At 38.4% G+C, this 26,024-nt stretch overlaps 2 protein-coding genes across 2 annotated transcripts; one reads left to right on the forward strand and one right to left on the reverse strand.

Annotated features, from left to right (window-relative positions):
• Window positions 1–2,190: 2,190 nt before the first annotated feature.
• Window positions 2,191–4,291, forward strand: LOC135617288 (protein TIC 55, chloroplastic-like). The gene is made up of 3 exons (XM_065117348.1): window positions 2,191–2,778; window positions 2,902–3,004; window positions 3,100–4,291. Exons 1-3 carry the CDS (start codon window positions 2,330–2,332, stop codon window positions 4,216–4,218), a joined length of 1,671 nt encoding a protein of 556 aa, XP_064973420.1. The 5' UTR covers window positions 2,191–2,329; the 3' UTR covers window positions 4,219–4,291.
• A 605-nt stretch (window positions 4,292–4,896) lies between these two features.
• On the reverse strand, window positions 4,897–26,024 carry LOC103991951 (histone-lysine N-methyltransferase ASHR3). Its single transcript, XM_018828507.2, has 11 exons — window positions 25,539–26,024; window positions 24,123–24,269; window positions 21,895–22,059; window positions 21,016–21,042; window positions 20,560–20,677; window positions 20,304–20,403; window positions 16,639–16,732; window positions 16,257–16,335; window positions 13,630–13,801; window positions 13,428–13,508; window positions 4,897–5,217 (listed from the first exon to the last, which is right to left on the reverse strand). Exons 1-11 carry the CDS (start codon window positions 25,875–25,877, stop codon window positions 5,040–5,042), a joined length of 1,500 nt encoding a protein of 499 aa, XP_018684052.2. The 5' UTR covers window positions 25,878–26,024; the 3' UTR covers window positions 4,897–5,039.

The following is a 26,024-nucleotide window of genomic DNA, read 5'->3' on the forward strand; positions in this document are numbered from 1 at the left end:
GTCTTGATAAAATAAATTATAGGGATCATTTGGAATGCATCAAGAAAGACTAATAACATTATAGTATATAGAAATAAATATGATATTAATAACATACAACTACTATAACTCATATATCATAATCAAACTTAATATAATATTATTCTATTTATTAGACTTATTAACTTATTTTTTAAATTCACATGCATATAAATGCTTTTCAAAATTATAGTATCTAATTGGATAAAATTATTTTTAAATAAATTTAATTTTATTTATTTTAATTTTGATTTTTAACTTATCAATTAATGAACTAAGAGAAAAAATATATATTAGATGCTATATTGCTAATTAATTGGTTAAGATACATTGATTTTCAAATTAAATTTTAATTAAAATTATTAGGATATTTTAAGAGTTGATCTTGATGAAAAAATTCTCCTAATTATCTTTCATAAATTTTATACTTTCATCTATATATAAGCATTTATATATAGGCAGGACTTTCTAAGGATTATATTATCATAAAGATTTTTTTCTCACATTTTATTCGATCCCTGCTCTATCAATTATAATAATTCTAAAATTAAAAAAAGAGAAAATGAGCATCTAGGTTATTTCTCGTGCAGATTCATAATATATGCAAATCGTCACGATGCATTATTTCATGATCTTCAAGGTATCCTATTGATTATCATATTTAAAAATTATATATATTTTATGTTTGTTCTACGTTATTTGATTTCGATACAAATATAAAATTTTATATAATAATTTTTTTTTGTTTTTGGCAGAAACAACCCAGCTGGACTGAGATGATGCATGAACAAGCCAAAATCTTGACACCTTTCTGGTAAACAGCAAATGGCAGCTTGTGCAGTCACCAGTTGTTTTTAGGACCGTACTACTATTCACTCACTGATCCAAAGGGAAAAGATACATGTTATCACGAACAACAAGAACCCCCATTTGCATTGAAGAGAAGGAAGAAGTAAACAAAATGTCAGGAGGACAATACCACAACCAACAACAATGAAACAAAAATCACAAAACAATACTTATCAGATGTAGCAGAACAAGAAAGAGAGAAACAAGGTGGAATTGATTGAGCCTGTTATGCCAACATCTAACACAAGACAATGCACACAAGCCTCAGATGAAGAAGAGAACCCTGATGACCTTCTCACCTTGGTCTGGACCTGCTGTGCCACGAGTCCTCCGGTGCCCATTTGCTGCTTCCTCCTCGTCTCCGCCATCTCCTCTAGTCTTCATGGAACAAAACCGAGAGAGGAAGCAAGGCTTCTGCTTACTTTTCTCTCTCTCCCTCTCTTTACGTAAGGCTACGCTCTCCCCTCTCTTTCTCTTCTTCTCAAGGACTCTTCTCTTCATGACCTTTCCATAAAGAAGCAAAAGCAGGAAGCGCAGATCACATATTTACTTCTCCCTGTAGTTTTTACCTGCTCGCACTGTGACTTCACTCTCTCCCCACGTACCTCGTTGCTTGCCATTACAAGTCCAACAACGCACAGCTCGTCGTGGTGGAGACGCAACCGTGCGGCGCGATGATGCATACGCTACACGATCTCCTTCCCTGGTACTCAATCCCAACAAAACAAGAACCTCTTCACGCGCGGACACATGCACGCTGCCTCTCCTTAGTACACCGAAGCCTTTGTCTCGCATGTCTAATGACGTAGATATCCTCAAAACCATCTCTCTCTCTTCTCCGATGAAGAGGACGGGGAGCAGATTGGTGGCTCAAATGGGCTTCACTCCCACTGCCCCTCGGCGTGAGAACAGCAAGAAAACAGTATCCGATGGCGGTGTGCCTGAGTTTTGGTACACTGCAGCAGGACGGAGCGAGTCTGCTAGCTCTCCCATGTGCGTCTTCGGGCCGCCATGACCACAACCCTGTATGAAATCCTGCATGAGCTAGGTGGCACATCTGATCTGAGATTTACCTCTACGTGTTACTATGTGACTTCATGCAGTACTTTGGTTAATTTATGGGCCCAACCAAGCGGGGACCACCAAACAATTATGTTACGCTATATATATATATATATATATATATATATATATATATCATCCACCCACGTGTCTGGTTGTGGATGTGCCACCTCTCCCATGTCCCCTGTTTCTTCTTCCTCTATCCGTTATTGCGTGTTTGGTAATTAGTCTACCGGAAGAATCCCAGCTATTTGCTGCCAATTGTGTGGTCAGGAAATCTAATGTGAAGGTCTTCGCTGAAGGAGAGGAGTGGACGCAACCATTGTTCCACAGGTCTCATCTCGCCCTGCGCCGCCTCCAAACCACAGCTCCAATCTTAGGAAAGGAGCCATCGGCCACAATGGCGCTGTTTCGACTCTCATCCCTCTGTCTACTCTCAGTCCACAAAGCACTTGAAACCTCCTCAGCTGCTCTCCCTTGCAGTCCAATCCCCACTAGTCCAGCCCCCACTACCAACACCACCGCTACTGGTTTCAACACTTCTTGTATTGGTGGTAGAAGAAGAAGAAGAAGTGCTCTGGTGAGTAAGAGCGGAAGAGGAGTAAGGACGGTGGAGTGCCGAGCGGCGGTAGTGGAGGATGTCGACGAGGAGGTGTTGGTTCCGGCGGAGGCCGAGGCGGAGGAAGCTGGGGAGGAATACGACTGGAGACAGGAGTGGTACCCGCTCTACTTGACTGCTCAAGTCCCCGACGACGCTCCCCTCGGCCTCACCGTCTTCGACAAGCAGGTCGTGCTGTACCGAGACGGCGCCGGCGTCCTCCGCTGCTACGAGGATCGGTGCCCCCACCGGTACGGACTCGACGTCGAAAGTTGCTTGCTTTTTGCCAACCTCCAAGTAGATTATATAGCCGCGTTTCTTTCCTTCTTGTTTAATCTGAGATTGAAGTGCGGAGAACAAAGCTGATGTTGCAGATTAGCGAAGTTATCTGAAGGACAGCTGGTGGAGGGGAGATTGGAATGCCTTTACCATGGGTGGCAGTTCGAAGGAGAAGGCAAATGCGTCAAGATCCCCCAGGTCTGCTGACGGAATCGGCACCCCACATCATAACCTTCTCCGTCGCAGCGCAATTTACTGAGGAGAGACCTTGTTTTCATGTCATGTCGCTACAGCTGCAGGAGGGAGGGAAGATACCGCGCGCTGCTTGTGTTCGGACGTACGAGGTGAGAAACTCGCAGGGGGTGGTGTGGGTGTGGATGTCGGAGAAGAACCCTCCCAACGATGAGAAGCTGCCCTGGTTCGAGCACTACGCCAAGCCGGGCTTCCAGGACACCTCCACCATCCACGAGCTCCCCTACGACCACTCCATACTCCTGGAGAACCTCATGGACCCTGCGCACGTCCCCATCTCCCACGACCGCACCGACTGGACCGCCAAGAGAGAGGACGCGCAGCCGCTGGTGTTCACCGTCACCGAGAGGAGCAGCCGCGGCTTCGCCGGGCACTGGGGCCGCTCCAAGAACCCGGCGTTGATGAACTTCCTCAGATTCCAGGCGCCGTGCGTCCTCTCCAACGACCTGGAGTTCGTCGACAAGGCGGGGGTCAAGCAATATTTCTCCGCGCTGTTCCTCTGCAGGCCGACGGGACAGGGGAAGTCTATGCTCATCGTGAGGTTCGGCGCCAGCTCGAGGTCTCCGGTGTTCAATCTGGTGCCGGAGTGGTACTTCCACCAGAATGCATGCAAGGTGTTCGAGCAGGACATGGGGTTCCTATCGTCGCAAAACGAGGTGCTCGTAAAGGAAAGGGTGCCCACCAAGGAGCTCTACCTGAACCTGAGGTCCTCCGATACCTGGGTTGCGGAGTACCGGAAGTGGATGGACAAGGTGGGGCATGGCATGCCCTACTACTTCGGACACAGCAGCCTGTCGCCGCCGAAGCAGCCAGCGGTGGTGGAACAAGCTCCCGTGGGGTTGGTCGCCGGCATCTCCGCTTCATTCCCAGCCAAAGGAGGGGTCGGCACGCAGCACGCGCCCAATCCGGCGAACCGATACTACCGTCATGTGGTTCACTGCAAGGGGTGTAGAAGTGTCGTCAAGACCTTCCAAGCGTGGAAACAAACACTTGTGCTGCTCTCCTTGGCTGCTGTTGCGTCGGCGATCCTGGCATCAGCACAGCAATGGAAGGTTGTTTTGTTGGCGTCAGCAGCGCTGTTCTTGGCTGGATCGTCCGTCTGCTCTTTTGTAGTTTCTCTCATCACCACAAACTTCATCAGAACTCACAGAAGGTTGTGAGGCGCTGAGTATGTATATTAAGCCTTGTTTTCTTGCAAAAGTAATGCATGTGACTGTGCACCATATAAAACAATCTTGAGTATGACTATCAGTAAAAGATCCAGTGCTTGAAGGAACTCACAATCTTTCTTAGAAATGAGAAACTCGATAAACAAAGAGCAACAACTAAAATGATTGCGTCAACTAAAATCTTGAGCAGAACACGTATACTAATTATACAGTGCCAACAATAAAACATCACATTTGCCCAAAATCATTGACTACGATGAATGTAACTCGAGATTCAAGATGCTCTCGATGGAGTAAAACTTTTTTCTTTCCCAGTTATACTACAGCTTAAGTCACATAAACATTTCCATACAGCTTAAAAGTCCATAAATTATAACAAAATTAACATCTCCTAATTTTTAAGAGACTGAAACATAAGAATTGAGTTGAAACATTGAACATTTATCATACATCTCAAACTGATATCGATAAAAACAAGTACCGTGCATTGAGAAAAGTGAAAAACAGAGAAATATAATGTTCTAACAGAAACAACACTCCCATTGGACGTCCAAACATCAGAAAGGTTCTCAACCTCAGACATTAGGCATTTCTCCATCAACAGCTTTGTTTGACATCTAATTTGTCTGAGTACAATTATAACATTGAACAATGGAAATAAATGTTGTCAGTGAAAAATGCTAAAACACAGCCAAATGGGAGGCCATGGGAGGACGAACCAATAGCATGTAAAAGATACCGGTACAAATGAAGCTCAAGTCCACAGCACAAGATACAACAGGTATCTTCATTACCCCGCATCAAAAAGAAAACTACAAACTGTACCTTTGAAAGAATGAAATTTGCTTGGCATGGTGTGCCATAAAAGATCTCTTTCTTTTGCATCCCCAGCAGGATAACATCTGGTTTATCTTCTTCTTACTTCCCAAGTATTCTTGGCAATTGGAAGCTCCGCAGTAACATTTAACCATGGGTCCAAAGTGTACAAATCTAAGTAAACAAACACAAGACATAGTTGTCTCAGAATTAGGGTTCTGGATAGCTAAAAAAATTATTAAACGCTTTCAAAAGGAAACAAAATTAATATTGGAAAATACTGCCCATAGTACATAATCACTAGTAATTTTAATAAAACAAATGTTGAATATAAGTAACATTTGAAACCAGCTTCCGAAACACATTCTCCACCAGCTTTAGCTGGCATGCCTTATGTGCCCATAGTACATAATCACTAGTAATTTAAAAAAAACAAATGTTGAATATAAGTAACATTTGAAACCAGCTTCAGAAACACATTCTCCACCAGCTTTAGCTGGCATGCCTTATGTGCCTGTATAACTAGATGCATGAAGGCAAAATGAATAGTCAAAAGAACCTAATTTAAGGTACATAAGACATCAATTTGTGAAAGTTGACAGCTAGAACTATTGTAAAGCATACATTAACTAGGACTTTAAGGAATTGACAGAAATCAAGAATTGCACAATGTTTCTCTCCCTATAATGGTAAATGACTATTTCCAAGAAGCACAATCCGACACTATAAGAATAAAGCCTTCAGGGCAGATCAAACAAAGTTAAGGCACCAGAACAACTGGATCATCTTAAGATGAAAGTACCAATGGGTTGACAATAGTTATAATTGCAGGGGATGTAAACATGTCATCACAAACTAGAGCTATCATATTCCAAGTTAGCCCATCAAGTCATGAAGACGATGCCTGACAGGTATCTGTTTAACGACTGCTCCCAGCACCCAACAGAAGTCCTTTGCATCTATCCTTTTCTTCAAATCAGTCATGCATTGATTGATAGATGGCAGAAAAAAAGTACCAAGGTACCAAGAGAATAGAGCAAGGAGATTGAATGTGAAAGTAGGCATCAGCACTGCAGTATATTCTTGGTTTTTTCCCCTTTTCTCATGTTTCCTTTTTTTTTTTTTTTTTGAAGACAAGATAAACTAGTGCTCCAGATTCCAGTTCCAACACCGATGTATACAGCCTTTTTCACTTATTGTATACATTTTACTATCATTAATTTCATCTAATTCTAGTGAAAGGCATTGATTTAATAGACATCAAGTCCCACCAAGAAGTTGGATACATGAGACAGACAATTGCATTACAATATATATAGAAGCTACGGAATAGGGCACCATGCAATTATTTTACTTGCTACAGAGAGAATCTTTGATTTGCATCCTTTAGGGGACTTGTGAAGAGTCACTTGCCCAGCCAACACTTGGTCATATTTTCATCACCAAGACTCATCTATTATACATAAAGAGACAACCAAAAATGCACTGGCATTATGCTATGATTAAAGGAGCTCCAAAGCTATTTACTGAAATTACCTAAATTTTGGTTTTGCATTTCTCTTTGAGCCAATTTTCCCTTCTTTTTCCTAAAATATTTTTTAGCACTGCTCACAAAGGCCACATCTGATATGCTGGTTGGAAAGTATTTATGATTAATTTTGTTTTATTGTCTATACTGAAATTCTCATGATACTATTTTCGTGTTGATCACTGCTATGAGTAACAAGATGTTAGGACTCTAGCTAGGAGAGTCCTAATTGAGAGGGGCATTCATATAAAATCTACCTAAGCCGACCCCTATTAAAGAGGTGAAGAGGCCGGCTAGGGTTTGGAGATTATTTCTTAAAAAAGAATTAGGAATTGTAAAGGAATAGGAGTCTTGAGTAGGAGTCCTATTAGGAGTCTTGAGTATGAGTCTTAATTGAGTAGGAGTCCTATTAAGAGTCTTAATTGAGTAGGAGTCCTATTAAGAGTCTTAATTGAGTAGGAGTCTTGAGTAGGAGTCCTATTAGGAGTTAAGATTTAGAAACTCTATAAATAGCTATGTATTCATCCTCTTTTGATAAGCAATGGATGAATCTTTTCGGCAGCCTTTGAGCAGCAACTTGAAAGGAGGAACCCCTATAGAGTTCCAAGGAGGCCGATCCCCTAAAGAGATCAACCCCAAGTTTAGAATCTACAAGGGTTCTAACATCTAGTATCAGAGAAGCATTCTTGGCATCTCGCTGCCCTTCCACAGCCATCCAGTCCTCAACAACCGCCCAAAGCAATTCCCACAATTGCTTAAAAGATCGTCGCCAAATTCTGCTGTCATCTCCACCATCGCGGATCATCCTTTGATCTCCCCATGAATTGCAATAGGTTCTGATTTCCTACCTTACTGCTGCTGCAATTTAGTTATCCTTATTCGAAAATCCAAAAAAATATTGTTCCTGTATTGCTGCATTAACTTTTCGTCGCAAAGTTTTCATCTCTACGACGAAAGATACATTGCAGAATTCCGGTTGTATAGCACAGTCTCTTTGATCTTGCTACTGCGTTTTTTCTATCCAAATCTCTATGAAATTTTCATGACAGCTTTGACACTTCCTAATAGCATATTTTCCTTTGATTTTATCAAAAAGTTCTCAATATAAACTAATGATCTTTTACGTCTAAGCTGCTATACTTGAAAATTTGCACTGTAAAATTCCAACTGCATAGCACAGTTTGTTTGATCTTGCTACTATATTTTTTCTATCCAAATCTCTATGAAATTTTTATGATAGCTTTGATACTTCCTAACAGTAGATTTCCCTTTGGTTTCATCGAAAAATTCTTAATAGAAACCACTGATCTTTTACGTCCAATCTGCTACACTTGAAAATCTATGATGCAGAAAATTTCAGCCACATATTGTTACCTTAACCCATCTATTTGCAATCTTTTTTGAATGAAATTTCTTATACACTTCATAGATCATCTTGGCTTCCATCTAAAGATTGATCTATTAAGGAATTCATCTCTAAAAACAATTTTGTGTTGCTACAAATTTTCGTCGCAAACCGCTGAAATTTTTCAACGAGAATTTTGCTATCGCAATTTGCACCAATTTCCTTGCTGTTATACTGCCGATATTTTCATGATTAAATTGGACATCCTTGCTGTCATATAAATTGAGATTTTGCTGTCAATTCCCTCCTCAAATTTCTCAAGTTTTTGGTGGAAATTTCATCGAGAAACCGTTGTTTCTTTGACGACAATTCTGCTCTTACAAGACAACACATATCTGCAGCAACTTCCATTGATTTCTATCAAACCTTTGCTGTCATCTACCACGGATCTAAAACTTTCATCCACAGCCCTAAAACTCCACCAAACCACACCCTCAAACTGCACCCAAAACAACCAAAAAACAAGCCTAAACTGCAACCTACATCCACAAATCCACCAACCCTTTCGACCATCACTTCTCTCAACCTATACATACCTTTAACCCGACAACAAAAGAGAGATCTTAACATCACAGATTTGGAGGCATATACTATGGCATCTAAGGAGGCAATCAATCCTAAATTCGAAACCTTTGAAGCGCGAATGGAAGATAAGATTCTGACTCTCTTTACCGAACTCAGTTTGGGCCGACCACCAAGCCCGAAGAAATCACATCAAGGGGAGAGCTCTAACCAATCGCACCAAGCCCGAAGAGATGACTTCTAAGAGAGGAGAGGTTCTATGATCGATCCCAACTATCCACGCATGAGGGTGGACTTCCCTAGATGGGAAGGAGACCCGATTAATTGGATCTCGTATGCGGAGCGATATTTTCGATACCACAAAACCGCGAACGTATCTATGGTGAAAATTACAGCTATACATCTTGAAGGGGATGTCATACAATGGTTTGATTGGTTTGAACACACTTATGGAGTCCTCTCTTGATGACAATTTAAAGAAGGACTGCTGATCCGCTTCGGACCAACCGATCACGAGAATATTGACGGACAACTATCAAAGATCCGACAAACCTCCACCATTCAAGAGTACCAAACTAGGTTTGAAAGGTTATCTAATCAAACTCGTGATTGGTCTAAAAAACAGCTATTGGGGACTTTCAATAAAGGCTTGAAGTCGGAGATCCGGGGAGAAGTTAAAGCGCGACAACCATACACGCTTATGGCAGCCATCTCTTTCGCACGACATCAAGAGGAGCGATTGAACCATGAATCTCGGAGGACTAGGGTCGCTCCTCGACCAGCAATACTAAAGCCCTCTACCCCCCCTACTGTCGACCGAGTCCTTGCACCAAAAAGGTTGACAAGAGAAGAGCTTCGGGAGCGATATGCGAAGGGGTTATGTTAGCACTGCGACAAGTCGTGGAGCCGTGAGCATTGTTGTAGTAAAGGGAGACTTCTTATGATTGAACCAGTAGAAGAAGAGGTCATTGAACATCTAGAAAAAAGGCTTGAATATGAAGATGTGGAAGAAGAGCCACAACCGACCGACGTTAAGGTACACGCACTAGCTGGCTACTCAAACCCGCAAACGATGAAAGTTGGAGGCCTTCTCAAACAACAATCGATCACTGTTCTCATTGACACGAGCAACACTAATAACTTCCTAAATAGTAAGGTTGCAGCTCGGATGGCACTCCACATCGAAGGTTGCAGCAAGTCCGATGTAAAGGTCGCCGACAGCAGAACCCTAAAGTGCGACCAAAGATGCCAGCGGGCGAAACTACTACTGCAGGACCAAGAGATAATTGCATATTTCTTCCTCCCTCTCGATGATCATGAGGCCATGCTCAGAATTAAATGATTGACGACATTAGGTGATGTTTCTTGGAATTTTATGAAACTAATTATGAAATTTTACAGTAAAGAGAAACAGGTGATACTGCACAGGAAACGTGGGGGCGACGTAACGACAATTTGCACGCAACAAATAGAGAAGGTTTTGCATAAAACATACGACTTTTTGATACAACTTGAGCAACAAACTAAGGAAGAGCCAACAGAATTTGAAGATCCAAATCTACTTCCTTTGCTTGCTGAATTTTCAGATATATTTGATGAACTGCGCAACCTACCTCTTACCCGTCGGCATGATCATTGTATAACGATTCTTCCAAGCAAATCTCCAGCAAATACTCAACCATATCAGTATCCACATCTCCAGAAGGATGAAATAGAAAGGATTGTAAAAGAGATGCTCGAAACAGGAGTTATTCAGCCAAGTTGCAGCCCCTACTCTTCACCGGTGCTCCTCATACGAAAGGACGAAACATGGCGATTATGTATTGATTACCGAGCTCTCAATGGCATAACCGTCAAGGACAAATACCCTATTCCAATAGTAGATGAATTGCTAGAAGAAAGGGAACACAAATCTTCACAAAGCTGGACCTTTGATTAGGGTATCATCAAATACGAGTGTGCGAAGAAGACATACTGAAAACCACCTTTTGAACACACAACAAACACTACGAATTTTTGCTTTCTTCAACAGAAGATGGAATATCTTGGGCATCATATCAAAGGAAGGTGTGGCAGTGGACCCCTTCGAAATTGGAGCAATGCAAAACTGGCCGACTCCGAGGAACATAAAATTGCTACATGACTTTCTGGGTTTAACGGGCTAATACCACAAGTTCGTGAAAAACTATGTAAAGATCAGTGCACCACTTACTTCCTTACTGAAAAAAGATGTCTTCCAATGGTCGGACAGAGCTTCCGCTGCCTTCGACAAACTTAAGGCAACCATGACGACGACGCCGGTGCTAGCACTACTAGATTTCAACCGACCCTTCATTATTGAGGTCGATGCATCAGGAGTCGGAATTGGAGCCATTCTCATGCAAGATGGTCGACCACTCACATACACTAGTAAAGCATTGTCTCCCTTCCATCAAAATATGTCAACATATGATAAGGAGATGCTCGCCATTGTGCACACAGTAACGAGGTGGAGACCCTACTTGATCGGTCGATGATTTCAAATTAAAACCGACCATAGAAGCCTCAAGTACTTTTTGGAGCAAAAAACATCATCCCCTGAGCAACAAAAATAGGTAACAAAACTTCTTGGATTTGATTATGAAATAACTTACAAAAAAGAGAAAGAGAATGTTGTTGCAGATGCGTTTTCGCGGCTACCTGAGCAAGCTGAATTTTCGACCGTTTCACTTCCGACCAGTGACTTCCTTGAGGATATTAAGATGGAATGGCAAGAAAATTTGGAGGCCAGTAAGATCATAAAAAAATTGGAGGAAGCACCATGCCTCGTGGCTCATTACAGTTGGGACTCAAAAGAATTGCGCTATAAGGGACGCATTGTGCTTGTGCTTCTACTTGCATCTTCACGAGCAGATTTTGGACAGAGTTATTCCAGATGCAGGACATTAAATTGAAAAAGAGTACGGTGTATCACCCACAAACCGACGGCTAGACGGAAGTGGTGAACAGGTGCTTGGAGATAGCCCAAAGCCATCCACCAAATATAACTACCCAAGGAGAACTCCCGACCCAGTTGAGTGTCATTATTGATCGATGGATCGTGACTCGACGACGACGACCCACTACTGAAGTGCTAATACAGTGGACGAACTTACCAGCAGAAGGTGCCACTTAGAAGAACTATGATGACTTGAAGATCAAATTCCCAGAATTCATGGATCGTCGGCCTCGAGGACAAGGCTGATTTGAAGAGGGCGGGTCTGTTAGGACTCTAGCTAGGAGAGTCCTAATTAAGAGGGGTATTCATGTAAAATCTACCTAAGCCGACCCATATTAAAGAGGTGAAGAGACCGGCTAGGTTTTGGAGGTTATTTCTTAAAAAAGAATTAGGAGTTGTAAAGGAATATGAGTCTTGAGTAGGAGTCTTATTAGGAGTCTTGAGTATGAGTCTTAATTGAGTAGGAGTCTTGAGTAGGAGTCCTATTAGAAGTTAGGGTTTAGAAACCTTATAAATAGCCATGTATTCATCATCTTTTGATAAGCAATAGATGAATCTTTTCTGCAACCTTTGAGCAGCAACTTGAGGGGAGGAACCCCTATAGAATTCCAAGGAGGCCGATCCCCTAAAGAGATCAACCCCAAGTTTAGAATCTACAAGGGTTCTAACACAAGATACCTGGGCATGGCCCGATACGCGGACCAACCCTATTTCGGGCTGTCTGGTTAAAATAATAAAAAATCTAAAAAGTGGTGAGACCCTGTCCAACTAAGCATTAAAAAAGAAAAAAATTAGGGCTCGCATGCAAGCCCTTTTCTTGTGTACGATGCCGCTGCTTCCCGAGTACGCTGTTGTTGCTTCATCTCCTCTTCTTTCTTCTTTCCTCCATCCTCCTCTGTTCCTTTATCGTCACTTCCTCTTATCCCTTTATTTCTTTCTCACTGAAACACCAATACATATGAGCATACCATGTGTCGGTGCAACAGTATGTACCGGTTTGATAATTTGCCGAAACGAGTCTAGTACTCAAAAAGGCAATCCTTGATAAGTAAGCTTACAAGTCTCAATTAGAATTTATCCTTGTAATGAAGATGATTCTTCAGAGAATCAGACTTAAAGGACTAGATTAAAGCACATTGTAACTCTTTCTATTTTGTGGTGCCTTCTTGTAGTCACTCATTGAAAAGTGAACTCAGCATTCTTTAACTTTAGCCATCACTTCACCTTCTGTTATTGTTGTTTATCGGTGACTCTCTTTACCGGCCATGCTTAACATATCTAAGGATGAACTAACTCATGATATTTTTCACTGCTTATACACTTTGTAGTGGAGCTAACACCATTTTCCCTTCCAACAAATCCATTTGATGATAATTCGAACAAATTATAAAATTAAAATATTTATGTGATGGGCACCAGGAACTTGACAAGCCAAATTTTAGAGTACTCTTTTTGAGAGGGTACCGTTTGATGTGTGCAGGCCAACTTAAAGACCATTTCTGCTTACCTGAACCCTCTCTCAGACCATGTGTTGCTTTCTTAATATATTCAATGAAAATGCCAAGCTTCACATATTAAAACCCTCCGAAGATGTTAAAGAAGGAAAAGACTTTTCAAGGTTGGAGTGGAGAGATGATGCTATGGAACTCAGTTGGTGAATGCATTAGGAAAGAAATGCTAAAAACTTCCTTAATCCTCAAGGCTTCAAAGGACAGAACAACTGATAAACTAATTAACCATTTGTAGAAGTACTGGAGCTCATGTATTAAAGGAAAAAAGAAAATAATATCTTTCATGGTTAAAATATCAGCCTCTCTGAATATTTAATCTTCTGCATTGCCCCTTATTGTCCCCTCCCTATGTTATAGGCTCTATGGTTTTGACTGTTCTTTTCATGAAAGAATGGTGGTTTCTTTTAAAGAAAATTCAAGAAAGACCATTTCATCAGGTACCTGTAGTCATATGTAAGAGGCTCCCCAATGTCTATTGAACGAGAAGCAAAAACACCAACTCGTGTCTCCCCATCAACTTGCCTGCATCACAGAAAAGGAAATCAGCAAGTGAAATGTCATTTCACAGTAGAAGTAAAACTTAATAAAGAGAATAGATAGAAGGGACTAGCTTCAGATGTACAATTATATAAAAATGCTCTACCATTTTTCAAGTTTGCAATTTGGATCACAACTGTGGTTAAGAAATCGAGAAGTGTTTCCTTTAAAAGTAGCATCAATTATGAAGTCTTTATGAATTTCACACATGTAGAATTTCTGATCGCCTCGATGTTTCATGTCCCACAGTCTTTGCTCGCACAAGGCATCGTCAATAACTGAATCAAGACACAACAAAGGTGAGTAACACAATGGAGAAACATTACTTCAAATGCACAGCAGCACATTCATAGGGAAAGAACCATCATATGATATTGGAAGTGGTTTTATAGTAAGGTACAATGGAACATACACACATTCAAACCAATTGATGGGAACTATGATACTATGAACTATGAACTATTCATAGAAGCATATCATATTCCTCAAAACCTCGACCCCCAATGCTCAATGAAGCAACTTATATACATTACATTACCATCAATTTTTCAAAATACTAAAATCTATAATCAGTATCTTGAGTCCCTCTCAATTATCATCCTTATTATTTCTTTCATCCCCTGTTTGTTCCTCATTTAAATCAACTTTATTTTCCTTATTATGCATCTGCAAAAGCAAACTCCCCACTTTTCCAAACATAAGCCCTAAGCTCATCCTTCTAGTATGCATTGGTTTCACAACTTTTCCCTACCAAATTTAAGACTTTGTTTGGTTACAAGTGGAAAGAAGAGAAGAGTAATGACTAAGAAAGGAAAAAAGAGAAAGAAAATGAGAAAAGAGAAAAATAACTCTATCCTTGTTTGGACGAATAGGAGAAAAGAGGAAAGATCACTTGGTTTCTTTCTTTCTTCCTACATCTCTCCAGTTTGGGAGAGAAAACGGGGCCTTGGAGAGGGAACAGTTCTCGTTGTTTCACTCCATTTCTGTCAACATATATTGCCAGATGAGATAAAGCTATTTTTTCTTCATTTCTCTCATTTAATTTCTGAAAACAAACAAGAGAAATTAACTCTTTCTCATCTCTTTTCCCCAGGTCTCCGTTTAAAGAGATGACAAGCTCATTTACATGAAGCTAATAGTCCACATTATTCCAGGAGTGTTAAGAATTTCTTATGCCTTCAATAGGCCATGTTACACTAAACAAACCGATATTATCAAAAACATGACAAGAACCTAGTCCCTTGGAAAATGCTTACTTCATTTATATTAAAATCCTTCCAATATTAAAAGGATACACAACAAAAAAAGGCCATAGGACAAGGTTAGTATATGGATTATGAAGGCATGGATAATAGGCAATACAAATAACTTAAAGAGCCATAATTTTATCCACATGGCAAAATTCAGATAGCGCTGACTCATCCATAGGACAAGCTAATTTATGAATTATGAACTATGATGGCTTAATTTCCCTAAAGCTAGGAAATCACAACTTGCCTGATTATTTTAGAGCTCTTCATATCGGCTACTGCCAAATTTTATCCTAATCAACCAATTCTTAAAATCTTGGGGCAATAAGATTCAAAATTTATGCTAACAAGTAAAAAGGTTATCAACCAAAAGATATCCAAGAAAATAGCTGAATAAAATTTAAAAACAAAGATGACAAAGTTATAAAGAATAATATATGAGAAGAGCATGAGATACAGCACCTGAAAATAGAGTCATAGACCAATTAAGACAAAAGTGATGAAGATGAGGACCTATAAAAATGGATCCAGGTTTTTGCACCATGCATGGTGTTGTTGAGAAACTTAGTGGAAAAAATGCTTGAAGCTCATGAATTTTTTGGAAACATAGAGGATCCATGCTAAGCCATGCCATTCTGAAGCTGATTATTTCGCAAAATGCCCAAGCTAATAATACTTTGCCTACTTCAACTGGTATGTGGAGTGTGACAGTCATACAATCCTAGTGACAATTAAACCTTCTGCATTGTTCACAATTTAAGATTTTGCTTGGAACAATTATGATAAGCCTGTAATAGCATCATTTTTCCTGTGTACTCTTAACAATGGCTTTTTGTTCATTTCTTTTGGAAAAATAAATACAAAAAAGGAAAGAATAAAGAAGTGTTGGATTTACCACGACTAGTTGTATTCCTCTTCTTCCCATACAAATTCTCTCCCAAAAAAAGAAAATGAATCAACACAAACAACCAAAACTCTCCTTAGTTCAACAGCCAGAGATTAGAGGAACTCTTCAGCAAGATGTCAAGAAGCCAGGTAAGTTCTTTTTCTTTCTCCCACTCTTCCTCTTTTCTTTTTCTCGCTTTACTAATTTCTTCCAGTTGGTTTGTCAGCAAACCAAAGTTAGCAATAGTCAAAGATGGTACAGGTAGTAGCTAGAATGCATGTTACATGTACTTCAGTCCTAGTTTGTAGCAGGGTTGTAGCATTTATGTAAAATTTATGCAATATTCACAAAAAGGATTCATAAACCAACCTAATTACACATACTTTTGGAGAAATCTAATTGTCATAGTATAGGCAAAAGAAGCATTGAGTAATTTAATTGCAGTGCCTATGCTTTTGGCTATTGTCATGTATCAATCACAAGCTTAAAATTAGTAAACATAGGACAATCAAATGGAATAAAAGAATAAATATTTCAAATTTGCATCTCAAATTTTGATGTGTTACTCCTGAAACTAATAAAAGAAAATCAACATACCTTCTCCAATATATTCTATCACAAAGTCTCCCTTCTCCATAACCTCTAATGCCACGACTCCCCATCCACAATATTCAGTCTGAAAGAGAAGAAGCACTCAACTAATTATGCCAAGAAAACTGTTAGAATCAAGTGAAGTTCAGTGACATCATGTAGACCATCTTGCCAAAATACTGTTTCAGTAACTAGTAACTAAAAGGATCCATCTACTGATAGAAATGCAACAGAAGATGGAGCTCAGACTTTTGGAGTTCAAGACTGAATTTAAAAATGAACCAAATCTATACAAAAGGAGGACACAGAAAACCACATTCAAAAGCCACTACTGTAAATTGACATTATATCAACACCCATACCAAGCACATCTTGAGAGAAGAGTTACCTTAACAACTTTAATCTTCTTCTCTTTTCGGAAGGGTCTGTTTCTACACATATCAGAACAATGACAATCCTTGGAACAGCTGATGGAAAGGCCCCTGCTTGGAAATTTAAATAAAATGAAACTATCACACAAGGCTGTTGAAAGCATGAACTGAATTGAAGATATAAACATAAAAAAAAATCATCCAGTGACAAGTTTAGTTTACTTCACCAAGCATCCAGGAAAAAATAATCAATAAAAAGCATATTGTGCAACACATATGGTGAACAAAAGATATAAATTTTAGAGACCCATTATCAAAAGAAACAACAAAATGTTAACTGAAAGTCTTTGATTATTTATAAGTAATAAAAAAGCGAATCCACAGTGAATGAACATAGCTTCAGTGCATTTTGCTTGTATGCATTCCATAAAAATATTTCAGTTGTGTTTATGTGTCGCATCTTTAGATGAAGTGAACATAAAGGCCATCATCTATAAAAACAATAAAATTTTGTATTTAATTGATTCGATTGAAATTAGAAACCCCTAATAAGATAAAAAGGAGACTGACTATAGAAATCCATTTAAGCCAAATGTTATTTGTTAAGTACTATGGATTGTAGATATTTTTGGCCCTAGGTTCATATTGTAAATTCACTAGTCTGCAAACTCAACAACTTCAGAAACAACAAGAGATTGCTAAATTATGTATGCAACTCACTAAGAGAAAATGATACATCAAACTGCATGCAATTAAACAGCACAAAGGTATCGTTTTGGGTTTATTAAAAGTTAAGGAAAATTTACAAGCAAGTCACAAGACATCATCTTGAGTAATTATATCTTCATATAAATTTCTTTATTGCAAAGTAAACTACATTGTTTCATGCTTCTTGAACATATCTAATGGACACACAGTCGTAAAAATTCAATTTGACAGCTATGTTGATGTCTTAAACCCGTATAGAGAATGTGCTTATGCAGACCCAGAACATGACATTCCAGATAATGAATGGCTGCTGAGATGATGAACACCCTTTCATTCTAGCAGAGTTCTACAGTTGACACACGAATCACCTTAGGCTAAATAAAAGTGAAGTATCCCAGATCACACAAAAAGCAGTATCAACAATCACAACTTTGCACAAAAACTAGCTGATGTGGAGGTAAAACCAGAACATCATATTTCAATCTCTAATCATCAGTTTAGTTATGAAAGTTTCTTATTGCAAGTTATGATACAATCATGCAAATTATCTTATTTGAGTTTGTATTTAGTCTCCACGGCTTGACTTTTGATACCATGAACCTTATTTAGGTATCTTCTTGATGTAATGCATGGCTAGATTTGAACATAAAGTGTAACATTGAAAAGTAAAATTATATAACAGCATTGGATAATAAAATTAATAATAATCTCATGCTTCATGTTAATCAAGTTTCAAGACATCTTGTTCCAAGACACCAATTCCACATCACAGTTATCAAGTTTCAAGGCAAATCAAGTTCCAAGACAGAGCTATCAGTTCCACGGCACTAAGTTCCCATGAATTAATAATGTTTTCTAAATTGTTTCTTTGTAAATTGACATTATTCATTGGGTTGTTGAGGGTTGAGCTAGATAGGGTAGCTGGCTGTTGATATATTTAGTGTACAAATCATTTATAAAAAGAAGAGAAATGAATTTGGGAGACAAACTTGAATAAGTCTCATCAATCCTCGTAACTGTGCTTTTGAGCTCTTGGTTATTCCACAAATAGAAGAGTTCCCTTTTCATTATTCTAAATTCTCACTCACCCTTCTTGTTTCCACATCACTTCTCTGGAATTTCTATGGCTATACATTTAATTTTCTCTTTGTTGTTTCACATTCCAAGTTGAATTTCTCATATTTCTTATACAACAAATAGGTAGTATAAACCAATACATTTCACATTAACACAAGATATTTATCAAATATATCTAAATTTTATTACATGAACTTATGTTTCTCTTTAATGCCATGTATTGTTAGTTAAATACTACGATTTCAATAAGCGCTCGGGCACTCGCCTAGGCACTCGGGCAAGGCGAGGCGAGGCAAGGCAAGGCCCGAGCGCCTCGTTTAATGTCCAGGCGATGCGCTTCAAAAAGGCACCGCCTGGGCACTTGCCCGGGCCCAGGCGCCAGGTGCTTCGAGCGAGCGCCCGGGTTAAACCAGGTGACCGAACCAACGTTTTGGGTTTGGTTCAGTCGCATTTGTATTAGTTGGTTCAATCAAACCAATTAAAGCACTGATATCAACCTCCCACTGCCTCTCTCCGCTATAATTGCATCTCTCCACTTTCGCTGCTCTCCGCTGCCGCTGCCACTGTCGTTGCTCGCCACTACCACTATCATTGCTCGCCGCTATTGCCGCTGCTCGCTACTACCGCTGCCACTATCGCTACCACTGTCGCTGCTTGTCGCTACTGTTGTTGCCGCTGCTCGCCGCTACCGCTATCGTTGCTCTCAATTAACAGTCTCGCTCTTACTCTTACTCTCTTCTCACATTAACTCAACTTAGTATATTGTTAACAGTATATTAACAATATACTATTAACTGTGTACTGATAACAATATTTTTTATTTATTAGATTCATAATATATTATTTTATTTTAATACTATTAATTTTTATTTATTTGAAATTATTGTTAAGGTTTCAAGATAAATGACAAGTGTACTAAGCAACTCAATAGATTCTCCCACGACATAAAAAAAAAATCCTGTATGGATGTATAATTATTTAAAAGATCTGAAAGATCCTAATGCAGTGACTTGCATCTTCTGCGATAAGACTACTAAAGGTGATATTTTTCGTGCAAAACAATATCTAGTAGAAAATTTCAAGAATGCAATATCTTGCAAGGATCACATTAAATAATTATATCATATTTTCAACATTTAATATCATATTTTATTTAAATAATTATATTTATTAATTATATTATATATTTTTATATTTTAGCGTCTCGCTTCGCTCGGGTAAACGCCTAGCACCTCGGGCGTTTTTGGAGCTTGACGTCTTTTGTCGCCTAGTGCTTTTTAAATCACTAATTAAATATTATTTTGATCTAGTATTAAAAGGACTTGAATATTGGCTAATAAGACAAATTACCTTAAAACAACTTAATAGAAGCCCCCTATGATATTTGTATTAGAAAAGCATTACCAAGGAAAAACAATTATCCTGTCATAATTACTCGAGTCAAGTTGATATATGCACAAATATAGATTCATTTTTAAATCCACATGATGCTCATGATTACATTTGTTAGATGATATAAATTGAGTTGCAACAAGCATTTGTTGACTCTCTCAATATGTGAATGTAGATACTAAGTTAAACATTGACAGAAAATAAATCAACAAACAAATTGGTTTTCTTTTGTAACCTCATAAATACTGAGCCATTGAAAGTTTCTATGGAAAGCAAGACATAATGACAAATGAAAAGGGCTGGAAAACAGCAGCAGTCTCAGCAAAATTATGCATATACACAAGGGTGAACTTAACTAATTGAAAAAACAGAATGTTCAATTAAGAAGTGTAAGCAAATTCAAAGGCAACCCACAATACTTGCAGAGCAATCAAAACAACACAAATACATAAGAGTGATCAAAACAACACAAATATATAAGAGTGATCTAAAGAAACATCAATACCTGCATTCACAATTCTCCTTACATGTGGAGTTAGCATTGCAGTTTGTGCAGCCACCACCAGTCTCAGTACCATCTCGCTTCTTCTTGATTAAGTAAACATCTACTCTTATTAAGGATCCAGAATAGATAATAATTAAAACCTTTCATGCGTAAACAAGAGAAGTACAGAAAGTTCCTTAGAAGGTCCTAGCACATAAAATGTTATGTTTCAGCTTATCTATGACTTTTTTAGCACTAAAGATTTTGCACAGGATACTCCGTCGGATATGTACGTATGGAGATGGCTCCGTTTTGTTCTCCATAACATCTTTCAAGATGCAGCCCATCTTAAACTCTTCATCAGCATATGGAAGAGGCAAGCGGAGAAAAGCTTCCTACGAATTAGAAGCAATTGTCTGAATCATCTGTACAATGACAAAATAATATTTCTAAATGCAGAAACATTACTCTGTTTCTATCAATCTAAAACTTCAAGGACATTTTCAGATTATCCTTAGCAATCTTTCATTTATAAAAAAAATCACCAAAGATTCAAATCCCTACGAACGGCCACAAAAAAATCCAGAAAATAATCACTCATTATACAATCCAATACGAACAAACTTGGCATTATTTGGTTGACATATAAATGTTGAATGGCTCTGAATTTCAAGGTAATCCACAACAAGAAAGCTGATCAGGGAATGTTTAAGGAATCCAAGAAAAAAACTACCTCAACATCCCATGTGGTATCTGCATGCTGTTATCCACTCAAAAGAATCAGTCCTGTCAGCCAACCTTATCAATAAATGTTAAGAATAAAGAAACATTATTCTAAATCAAATACAGGAAAGAGCACAAGATGATGCATGTCACAAGGAACCACCATCAAATAGATGTAAAATTTGATTAATCATCACAGTGAGAAAACTGACTCATATACTATCACAGAGAGAATATTATGATAACTTCAATTAAGCAAAAGAAAGAAAGGTCCTAATACAATCAACTATCATATAACCAAGAGGTCAAAATTCAGGGCTTTGATTACTTGTTAGTTCCCTTTAAAGAGCAAAGCCATAATAAACTATCAACCAAACAAATTAACAAGCCAAACGAATCAACCTGAAAAATATATTCAAGACACTGAAAGCTGACTAAGGAATATTCCTTTTAGCACCAGCAATGTTATAGATGGCATTGTGCCATAAACCAGCATATTACTTTTTATATTAACCATAATTTCATTGAAAAGAAATGTAGTTCGAATATAGAGCAATTGAACTCTGAAATAAGGAAATTTAAGAACACAAGTGCTTAAGTTTCCTATAATTAAATTGGATAGATATGCCAATTCTAAAAGAGGATCCTTAAAGAAACAAAACTTACTGATAAGAAGAAGAAAATTTCGACAACACAACTGGAAGCAATGTAATTGACTATGTTTTCCAGGCATTGAATAAAGTTCACAAGTAAAAATCACCAAAAACATACATGATAGTATTTGAAATTTTGAACATCTAGAAACTACTGAACCAAAAAGTAATTGAAATGTAGAAAGAGTAATCAAGATAATTGCATATCTTTTCTGGTGATGAAAGAAGAGATCGACCTCCTTCTCAAGATGCCAATCCGAAGAATGCCTCCAACAAACTGCTCGCCCTGGCCGATTTTTCAAATAGATAACATCCGCTGGCCATGGTGCACACTTTGCATGTGCTGCCACTTCACATCTCACACATCGCCAATATGCTTTTTGTTTGCAAACAAAACAACCCTGTGAAGAAAGAGAATGAATATATCACTCAGCTAAAGTTCATCTTTTTTCACTCCATAAAGAGGACTTACCAAAAAGATAAGACAACTGTTGACAGAGCAAACACTTAGAGATGACAAGGCCATAGTTAGCATATTATTTATAACCAGTCTACAAATTTAAACAGATGCAGAAACATAACTGCAACTGGGATATTGTAAACTATGGAAACAAACATTTAAAGTATAAATTTTAGGCTAGGTAATTAAATTATAAGGCACGACATGAGCAATACAAAACTATTATTTATTCATAGAAGATGATTAGGCTAAGGAAGATTAGTGGAGATAATTTTTCATAAAATCAAAGTGGGATTACTAAAGTGGATAGCAGCATTATAAAGACGACTGATTGTGTCATGCCCTACAGATTACAGAAATTTTTTTTTGAGAAATTTGTAATATTAGCTATGCTTTATTTGTTAGAATGTCATGTAGTTAAAAGCAATATACATTATATGGATCTTAGATTAACTAGTGATATTGATCAGCATAGCTCAAAGGCGAGAAGAATGTCCATCTAGCCAAGCCCACAGACAGCAAAAGATGATAAAAACAGAAAATCACTTGAAATAGAGTAAAAACATATTTTGAGAAGATCAAACTATCATGCTAAAATATTATTTTACTTCAAATTCCATATGCAACTAATTTTAAAAAGAATAATAGAGAATAATAACTAAACATAACTACGTATTGTTCAATATAAGTAATATTAAATTATCTTCAAGAAGATATTATTGTGAAAAGTACTACTGTATATATATATATATATATATATATATATATATGTCTCAAAAATATTATAAAATTATCCACCTATAGTTTTGAAAATAACAAGAGGCACTCCATCATGGTCCTAATTCTTCTCTAATCACCATGTGAGTGAAGTGTGGGTTAAAAGGCAATACAAAAAGAAGTTTGATAAGACCCTAAAGTCTTATCGTAAAAAAGAAGAAGAGAAAGGGATGATCACTTTGAGGGGATCTGCCTCCTTGATCGCTTCGAAGGGATCGGCCTCCTAGGGTTTGTCAAAAGACATAATAGTATTTTTCATAGATAACTGAAAAAAAGCAGTTACATCCCTATTTATAGAGTTCCACCCAGAGTCCATCAGGACTTAAACTCTAATAATAAATAAATATTAAATAAACCTCTATTCGACTCTAACTGAACCAAACCGACTCAATAAACAACTGGACTAAACAGACTCAATAAACATTATTCAAAAGCTCAGAAAAAGGGTCCTAACAAAGTTATGTTGCAATTATATAGAATCCCATGCATCTTTTTCTTATAACAATATCCCTATTCCTTCTAAAGGTTAAGGCATCGGATAACAAACATGACAGGCATATGCCAAATGACAATTGCCATGACTGCACAAAATAGCAAATACAATGATAATTACTTCTCTTCTTTTGGTTCATAGTATTTAACTTTCTTCATCTGCTTTCAACCTTTTCTTTCCCTATAATAGTGATCAGCCTCCTTCCATTCCTTTGTTCCATCTTTGAAATTTATCATATTGGCTAGAATTAGTTAAGATCAAATAACTCCAGTAACTTTCAATCGATTTTGGTTTATTTCAATCAACTTCTAGCTCCAAGGCTGCAAATTCAAATGAAATTGGAACAAACTTGCATGATACAGATACAAATCAGGTGTATACTGGAATTGGATAATGTTGAATTGTGCATGATACATGAACTTGTCCTATATGAGCTTTCACAGAATCTCAAGGAACAATGGATGTGAAGCATATAATTCAAAAAAAAAAAAAAAACTGTAGAACAACAAGTGAAACAATAAGGACTGAAAAGATGGAACCAAAGAAGCAATTACACAGACAATAAACAAATAGTGCACTACAATCAGAAATGATAAGATGAACACAGTACATAGCCAAATATAAAGCAAAGGATACCTCCAGTTTCCACATAAAAATATGCTTAGGCTTTTAATTGTAAAAGTAAAACAAGTAAAATAATATGGTATTTCTCAGATCAAGTTAAGGAATTTTACATGCTGAGGGCACTTGAAAATTTTTGCTGTGAAGGACCCAATCAACTGCTTGGCACATGTCAAATGATAAGCTTCTTGACAACCAAGAACAGAGCACTGCACTTCTTCACCAGGGTAGATACACCTATTGCATATGCGGCAATCAACCTAAAACAGGTTTCTAAAATATAAGTAGCTTGTACTCTTACTTCATTCAAGAAACTAATTTCACAAATCCAAAGTAAGATGGATGCAAAAAAGTCTTATTGGAAAAGAAAACTTGAAAACCCCCAAATCAGTAAAGTTGAACATTGGTTTGGAATATCTCATGACATGATTACATGCAGTCAACACCCGCATATTGTGAACTTCATGTGATGTCATTGTGGTGGACATAGCTCAGATGCATCAACTGTTCAAATGCTATGTTATATGCTAGCAGTTAGCAGTTAGTACCTCTGCTTCTATAGGAGGTTCCACATGTTAAGATATAGTGGAGGACCGTAAACATTTAAGATGCACTGAGCAGGTATAACTTTCCGGATTGCAGACACAAGGCAAGGCAAGATGGGGGCTTGTTGAAGCAAGATGTTCTTTGCAAAACCATGAATGAAAATAATCTTACGATTAACAGATCATCAGGAATCAAAATATACTTACTATGTGAGAAAAATAAAATCAAGAACAAGAACAAGAAGAAAAAGAAGTCTCTGGAGTTATAAACATTGTCAAAATGGGGCAAAAAAAACTTATATATGCAATTGAATAGAGCCATCAAACTAATCTTCATCTAAAAATGGTTCTGTTAATCCAAAGGATCATCCTTTTTTTTTTTTAAATAATGGACCATCTCTTGGCTTTGATCATTTCCCTAACATGGTTCCATTTGAACCAATGACAGTCCATTGTAAAGAAACAAAATTTAAACGAGAAGCTTAAATAAATAAGTGTAATTTGAGGAGACCATAAATCTTGGAAAAGGACAACTGCAAGAAAGACATCAGGAACCAAAGAAACAAAACTTAAACAAGTGCAAGGAGACCGCAAAATCTTGGAAAAGGACAACTGAAAGAAGATATCAGGAACACCAGACTAAAAAGGTCACAGAGGAATGTCAAGCGGTAGACTTTGCAGTCTTATACCAGATTCTGTCATGATAACACCGACTTCCAAGGCTGCCCACTTTCTCTATTACACTAAGAATTGGGACAACGTTTCCAAGTTCATAAAATTTCTGTGTCAGAAATTACAAAACCCTCCTTTCTGTTACTGATATAAAAGTTGATGTTCAACTCCAATCCACCATTCATGAACCAAACACCAAGTAGACAACGAAAGCAACCAAAATTAGCACTGTCGCTACTAGGTACACCAATTTAAAGAGCATGAATATCCCAAGTTGTTAAGCAAACCCAAAGCTAGACAAGCACAAATCACCATTCTTGGAGCATTGGTGAGGAAAGGCAAGAAGCACTCCCTCTCGGAAACCCCGGCGGCCATCCTCTTCTCCTTCCAAGCCCTCACGTGATCCTCCAACGAGGCCTTCCCGTCGGCGACCTTCTTCCCGGCCTTACGCTCCCTCTTGAGGACCGCGCAGGTGCCGCGCGTCGAGACGGGGAACCGGGGCCGGCGGCTCCACTTACGGTCGAGGTCAGCATCCCCATCTAGGGTTTCCGGGCGGGAGGAGGACGAGGAAGAGGAGGAGGACGGGTCGCCAGGCTGGATGAGCGCTGCAGAGGGCGCGGCGGGAGGGAGGAGGTTGTCGTGATCCAGCATGGCGGAACCCTAGAAATCTAAGGGTAGGGCATCGAGGAAGGGGAGAGTATGGCGAGAGGGAAGCGAGGGGGGAATGAGGTTCACGTTCTTTATTTCTTCTTCCCCTCCCTCTCTTTTATTTCCCTGGCAGAAAAAATAAGAAGTGAG

The sequence above is a fragment of the Musa acuminata genome, chromosome BXJ2-7 (genome assembly GCF_036884655.1).
Source record: "Musa acuminata AAA Group cultivar baxijiao chromosome BXJ2-7, Cavendish_Baxijiao_AAA, whole genome shotgun sequence".
Taxonomy (NCBI): Eukaryota; Viridiplantae; Streptophyta; class Magnoliopsida; order Zingiberales; family Musaceae; genus Musa; species Musa acuminata.